The 7562-nt window shown below is 45.1% G+C and overlaps 1 protein-coding gene across 1 annotated transcript in view; it reads left to right on the top strand.

The window, feature by feature from the left end:
* LOC138749747 (cartilage intermediate layer protein 1-like) overlaps positions 1–7562 on the top strand; it is a 29736-nt gene that overhangs the window by 17090 nt on the left and 5084 nt on the right. The window contains exons 6-8 of the mRNA XM_069911557.1: positions 877–1191; positions 3863–3971; positions 5102–5259. Coding sequence (XP_069767658.1) covers positions 877–1191; positions 3863–3971; positions 5102–5259 — 582 coding nt within the window. The remainder of the gene's footprint in view (positions 1–876; positions 1192–3862; positions 3972–5101; positions 5260–7562) is intronic.

The following is a 7562-nucleotide window of genomic DNA, read 5'->3' as shown; positions in this document are numbered from 1 at the left end:
TTCAATGACATTTTGGTCTTCATGGTCTTCTATGCTTGAAGTAGACTTAAATTATGTCAGGAAGTCACAAAAAAATAGGTTACATTTAAACAATAGTACATGACAGGAAAGGTTTACGGTGCTTTTCATAATCAGAAGCCCAAAATCCATTAAATCAGGAACCAAAGTCTTCATTGTCCACTTCTTATAGATTATATTTTTATATTTCTAATCTAAAGATTAGAAGTGACATCACATCCATGAAGCAGAAGGAGATACAAAATGAACAATAATCACCTTTGTCTCCCAAGCAGTGTGGGGGAATGCTGGAATTTGAGAAGAAAAATTGTTGGCTTTCGAAGTTTTGCAGACTGTGGTATCCCTTCAGAAGATGGTGTGTTACTTTACTGGAAAGGTGCAGGAGGCCATAGGGTGGTCAGGGGGGACTGGGATAGAAATTCAGATGGCATGTGAGTGGGAACTCTGTGAAACAATCATCCAATGCCTGGTATTCCCAGTACAGAGATCACACTGGGAGAACCAAGTACAGAGTGTTGAACTGGATGAAGCGAATCTCAGCTTCATGGGAATGACTGTCTGGGAAGGAAGGAGGTGAAAGAGGTGGTGTTGCATCTTGCACAAAGATGCCATGAGAGGGGAGTGGATGGAAAATTGAAGACTCCAGCAGGAATGTTGAGAGGGGAAGGGATTGGGAATCATGACTGATGGTAATACACTGGAGGTATTAGAAGTATGGAGGATGATTCCTTGAATGTGAAGGTCAGTAGGATGGAAGGTGAGGACAATAGGAATTGCATCCAGTCTGGGAGTGGAGGGAATAGGTTTGAGACCAGACTGAGGACCTGAATTAATAGTGTCCTTGATGATGTTTTGCAGAGTGTGATCTTCATTGTGTTTTGGGCCGGGTAAACGCAGAATGCACCCACTGCATGTGTGAAGAGCATGTCCTCTATGGGTCAGTGCGACTCCAGGATGGTTCTCCTGCCTCTGGGACATTTGTCCACCTGCAGGGAGATTTGGACACACCTTTGACCAACTGTGATCACAACGGCAAGTTCAGGATCCCTGGCCTCTGTCCTGATGGAACTACAGCCTTGCAGGTCACAAAGCCCTATTACGGAACTGCTGTGGTCACACTGGAGAAAAGCACCAGTAAAACCTCCTACATTGACATAAAGCTCAGGAGATCCGGTAAGGAAATAGATAACATTCCTGTGTTAACACAACTAACAGGAGGAACAGGATTGCTTCATTGTAATACAACCCACCATGACACACAATGTCATTGTCTTACACGTTGTTCACTGTTGCACAATCATACACTACAATTGTGTATGATTCACACAACCCACCTCTCATTTTAGCACAGCTATTATTGTACACCCTTGCTGCACATGCCTGAGTAGTTCACACTTTCAATCTTCCACACCATTTCATTATCTACCACACATTATCAAACACACCATTCACTCTTCATACTCATGAGGATAGGTGGAATGAACTTGGTCATTTCTCCTTGGAGGATGAGAAGTGACCTGCTAGGGGTGTGCAAGATGATGGGAGGCAATGATCATGCAGATGGCCAGAGGCTTTTACCCCAGGGATGAAATAGGGAACACCAGGGGTACAGTTTTAAGGTATAGTACTTGGAAGTAAGTACAGGGGGAATATAAGAGGCAAGTTCTTCACACAGAGAATAGCGGGTGCATCAAATGAGCTGCTGGCAATAGTGGTGGAGGCAGGTACAATGACCTTTTAAGAGACTATTAAATAGGTATATGGAACTGAAAAAAATTGAGTTATGCAGTGGGAAAATTCTAGGCAGATAGTAGAGTTGGTTATTAGGTCGGCCTGTATTGGGCTGTAGATTTCGATGTTCTTTTACACTCCTATTACAAACTTTTCTGTTACATTCCCAATATTTTACACTCTCCATTATTACATATCCTTCACTTTTGTACATCTTTCTCTTTTGAACAAGCTGACCATTATACACTGCTTTTTGAAAAACACATCAGCATTAGACATCTTTCATTAATAAATAGCCTTTGTAACTCCACACAGTTGACTTTTACATATTGCTTAAAGTAGGGTGTATACGAGTGAGGGTGAAGTGTGTTCATTGGTGCTAAACAATAGCGAGTGCACAATGGGTGTCTCCAATACAGAGTGTAACATTGAATGGGTGTGGTGCAAGGACAATGTAGATCTACAATGGCCACCCAATGGTAATAGAGTCATTACTCACCATCACCCATCCTGCCCAAGGATAAGTGAACAGGGAGGGGAGTAATGGGAGGGTGAGAATAGAAAGAAGGGGAGGAAGAATGAGCAGGGCAGTGGGAGCACAAAGATGCAGCTTCCCTCCTCACTCCATGCAGCTGCACCAGATTGGTGGCCCTGTGGGGGAGGGAAAAGGTGGGGGGGGGTAGAGATGAGAGGAGACAGAGCAGCTCCATGTATCAAAGAAACCTGGGCAAGAACAGCCTTGAAACCCTCCAGCTCCATTTTCTCTCCTCTCCATGAACACCTCTTGACCTACACATGAGAAACAATTAAGCCCTATGATCATTTCTTCCTCTAAGCTTAGCCCTTTACCATTTCCCTATTCCTATTACAACCCAGAACCACTGCCCTCATGGATTCCTCACCCTCCACTACAACCCTGGCCCTCACACCCCCATCTCTGCATTATCCTTCCCCTCATTTCACCCTGTACCTCAACTTTCCACAACCCTCCTCCTCCACACTACCATCACACCTTCTTCCCTTCCTCTCCTGACCACAGGCTTTCAATGCAGACCTGAGACAGCTGTGAAATCACTGTGAATGATCAGGACACAATAAACTAACCCATGTCAGGCAATGTAACTAGTGAGGGTCACTACATTCATGTCACAACTAATGTGGCCGATAAACTAGAGATTGACCAGTCCATTCAGAGACCATGCAGAGTAACCGTGATACAGTGGGTGTAACCCTTGCTCTGCAAACAAGCCCCACCAATAACACTGGACAATAAGTTTTTTCCAAAAGGTTTGATTCTTGAAAAACAATTGGGGATTATGATAGACAATTTCATGCTGAACTCAAAGATAATTTCAGATTTGCTGTATCATGTAGAAAGTTGGATAAACATCAAATTAACTTTCATTGAATTTAGTATGTTTAATTGCATGATGCTAAACCAAGCTCTCAGGTTGACTGCACACATTGCCCAACAAATGTGAGGAGCCCAGGGTTTGTCATGATCACCAATTTTACAACTGAGGTAGAGCTCATAGGCTTTCTTAATAAGTGCAGTCATGCTGCGTCTTTGAGTCTTTGGCATATACTAACCACAGAACTGTGGCGATATTGACAAGACAGTTCTACTGTATTGAATTTTCCTGAAGACAATAAATGCTATTGCTTGAAGAACATGTGCATCAACATGTGTTTAATCTATAGTGTATCAATATAATGCATAACATTTATATATGTGAGCTGCTTTTATAGCCAGTCTGCATCTATCCTGACTAAGCACGTCCAAGCCTAAGACAACATTTGCATAGTACCTGCACTGAGTTCATGCTTGGACTGACCAATACAGCTTGCTTTGTGGGCAATATACTAGTAGACAGGAAATTACAAAAGTAAGTTATATCTAAAAAAAAACTGCATGATAGGAAATTTTTGAAGAGACATGATCAGCAGCCCAAAATCTATAAAATACATTCAAAAGAGTTTTGGAAGCAAAATCTTCATTGACCAGTGTAACAAATCAGACACCACTTACTATAACTAATATAAGTAGTGGCCCAAGAAGAAGATCTTAGTTACCAGGAAACACTGTTTTTGTTAAATCTCCTCTCTCCTGCAGAGAAGCCATTCATCAGGAAACAGCCCCAGAGTAAGGCCAGACGAGAGGGCCAGGATGTTAGCTTCTGCTGTCAGGTTGTGTGCAATCCTCCAGCTCACCAATATCTCTGGTAAGGATCTGTCCATCTGGTTTGTGCTTCTTCCCTTTGATGCTTTTATTTCTCCCAATCCCTGTTGCCTCAATGGGTTTGGCATCAATGGTTAGTCCAGTGGTTCTCAACCTTTTTCTTTCCATTCACAAACCACTTTAAGTATTCCCTATGCCATAAGTGCTCTGCAATTAGCAAGGGATTGTTTAAGGTGGTATGCGGGTGGAAAGAAAAAAATTGAAGACCACGGTTTTAATCGTACCTAATTGACTCATTATGTGCACAGATTCATTACTCCAAAGGAAATGATCCAGTGACAAATTTTCTCAAGCAAAATATTTTGGTGACAATTGGGTCTAGAGCAGTGATTCTTAACCTTCCCTTCCCACCCACATACCACCTTAAGCAATTCCTTACTAATCACAGAGCACTGATGGCATTTAGGGATTACTTAAAGTGAGTGGAAAGAGAAAGATTGAGAACCACTGGGTTAGTCTATTGCAGCGGTTCTCAACCTTTAGGTGAGAGCAATCTTGAGCTGTGTGTGATCACCATCCTACAGTCTGGAGTTACATTGCAATACAGACTGAAGAATGTTGGAGATGGGGTACAGGCAATAATGGGGTATCGGGGACCACCAAGAAAAGGCTTGTAATTGGCCAAGGGCACTCAAAGAAACCTCCACTTTGTCCAAAATCAGACCTTGCTCAGACTGACCATGGGGAGGGAGTACCCATGCAGGGTACACTTCAGATGAGTGAGGGCCAGCACATGATGGAGAGAAGAGGCTGGCATAGATAGACTTGGATGAAAAATGATTGGAGGGAGCTGGAGTGGACAGGTTGGCCCAAAGTATTAGAGAAGTACAGTCTTCTCAGGGATGGCTATGCGAGGGAAAATTTAAATTTAGACATACAACATGTTAACAGGCCATTTCAGCATACAAGGCTGAGCTGCCCACTTACATCCAATTGACCTACAATCTCTGGTATGTTTTGAAGGGTGGGAGGAAACTGGACCACCCAGAGGAAATCCACAGACATGGGGAGAATGAACAAACTCCTTACAGACAGCCTGGGATTCAAACCCGGTCATGTCCAGCAATGGTCAGGCTCTCTGCTTGCATTCTATTTATTGTCTTCTCACTGCAGGTATCACAATGGTTCTTTGCTGGACAGGGGAAGAGCGGGATTTGGCAGAGTGTTGGTCCTGAGCCAGCTACAGAAACAGCAGGCTGGGAAGTACATGTGTCAAGCCAGCAACTCAGTGGGTTCCATCAAATCCCAGCCAGCCACACTCACCATCACAGGTGATAGCACACATTGTATTTAAAGGGAAACCTGGTTCCTCTTCTCACTACTGTAGGTTTTTTGGTCAAACTCATGCAGGTCGGGGTGGTTTGATCAGGTTGCTTCTCCAGGTCTATTCCCTACAGACCTCCTACAATGACAAGGGTTCCGTGATGAAGCATAAAAAATGAAGTGAGAAGTGTTGTCCCCAGAATGGTGAGATTCCTATGCTAGCACCAGTTTAACTCCACGCCCAGCTGACAGTACCTCCTCAGTGTGGTGACGGTGCCTCTCTCAGCTGCCCCACAGATCAGTTCTGAGAGTAGAAAGTCCACAGTTCCTCTGAAGTTCAGCATTCCATCAGAGATGCTGCTCTGGCTGTGTGACGCTCAGAACTGCCTCTTTTTTTGCCTTTTTGGTGCTAAATCAATATTTCCCCTTTATTGTTCTTAATCTAAAAGTTACAAGTTCTACATTAGTTTACAACTCATACTATTCACACAAAACATGTTACAAATTGATATCCATCGATGCTGTCAAACCCTTGGCCAATCATTCCTAGAGACTCTCCAAATTGCCCGCGAGTATTGTACTCCCTCTCCAGGGAGACACAGGTGTCCTCAGAAGACAGATCAGCAGTCAGCCTGAGCTGAATCCATGTGTGCACCCATGGATGGCTGACATGGCCAGGCCCAGTACCAGACTAACCCTTCCTCCTCTGTCCCAGTTTCCCAAAGATCAGGAGTCTGGGGCTGAAGTGCAGCCAGATTTTGAGGAGCACCTTTCAAGCATGCAAAGGATCCTTGCGCTCTCCACCTCTCCATGAAACAGGGTCTCAACCAGGCTGCTGAAGTGACAGATGGATGACGAGTCTTCAAATCGTTTCAGCTTGTGACTAGGCCCACTGCCTTTGACCTTCTTAGGCAAATCATGAAGTTCCCTTCCATTTTCACACTCCACTGTAATGGCCAAGGTGCCGTTACTCCCGACCATTGCCTTTGTGCATTTTCCTACTCTGATAGTTTGAGACAAGTACCATGACCACATTTTCATCTTCATGTGATGCTAAAGAATTCCTGAGCACAGGCATTGTTGAAGTCAGTGAACCAGAGCAACTCCTGTAGGGCCCAGGTCTTTCGGAAGACAGGTCTTGCATATTTACAAAAAGTAAACTACACCACTGTGTGAACAATAGTCCACAGCAGGAGAGGGCAAATTTCAGGTTTATTGAAGTCGTGCTAACTTAGTCCTCCTCCGAGCACACCATCCCATTTTCCCCACATTTAAACAAGAGTCCAAAATGTAAGTCCTTTATCTAGATGAGATAGTAGAGCGGTGAACAAGAATCCCCAGTTGCTTCATGAACTGGCTCCCTGGCAATTCACCAAAGTTCCCCGACCTCCTCAAAGTTGAGGCCAAGGCTCCCAGGCCTTCGAGATGCCTTTGAAAAGTTATCTAGAACCGACCACCAAGCAAATCCATGATGAACTTACATTGGAGTTTTCAGTGTTAAACTTTTAATGAGCAAATCAGATGCAGTAGAGTGAATCCACCCTGGCCAATTGCCAGCTAATTGCTTGAACGGCATAGTATGAGACAGCTTAGGTTTACACACAAGCAGCACAGTACTGAGGAAGCACCACACTGTGGGAGGGGCAGTACTGAGGGAGCACCACACTATGGGAGGGCCAGTACTGAGGGAGCACCACACTGTGGGAGGGGCAGTACTGAGGGAGCACCACACTGTGGGAGGGGCAGTACTGAGGGAGCACCACACTGTGGGAGGGGCAGTACTGAGGGAGCACCACACTGTGGGAGGGGCAGTACTGAGGGAGCACCACACTGTGGGAGGGCCAGTACTGAGGGAGCACCACACTGTGGGAGGGCCAGTACTGAGGGAGCACCACACTGTGGGAGGGGCAGTACTGAGGGAGCACCACACTGTGGGAGGGGCAGTACTGAGGGAGCACCACACTGTGGGAGGGGCAGTACTGAGGGAGCACCACACTGTGGGAGGGCCAGTACTGAGGGAGCATTGCACTGAGGGTGTGCTATATTGTGGGAGGGCAGTACTGAGGGAGAGCTGCTTGATGTCCATGAAAAATGAGTGTATTTTGTTCAGAACATTCTCGGAATGTGAGAATTGCTGGCGGACCAGTATTTATTTCCATCACTAACTACCCATGAGGAGGGGCAGTGCAGTGTTCTTGTACCACTGCAAGAAGGTGCTCACACTCCCACAGTTCTATTCGAGAGGAAGTTCCAGGATTTAGACCAGTGACAGTAAAGCAGGTATGGAATATTTTCTAGTCCAAATAGTGAC

The sequence above is a fragment of the Narcine bancroftii genome, chromosome 14, assembly GCF_036971445.1.
Source record: "Narcine bancroftii isolate sNarBan1 chromosome 14, sNarBan1.hap1, whole genome shotgun sequence".
NCBI classification, from domain to species: Eukaryota; Metazoa; Chordata; class Chondrichthyes; order Torpediniformes; family Narcinidae; genus Narcine; species Narcine bancroftii.
This window is presented reverse-complemented; position numbering and strand designations above follow the sequence as displayed.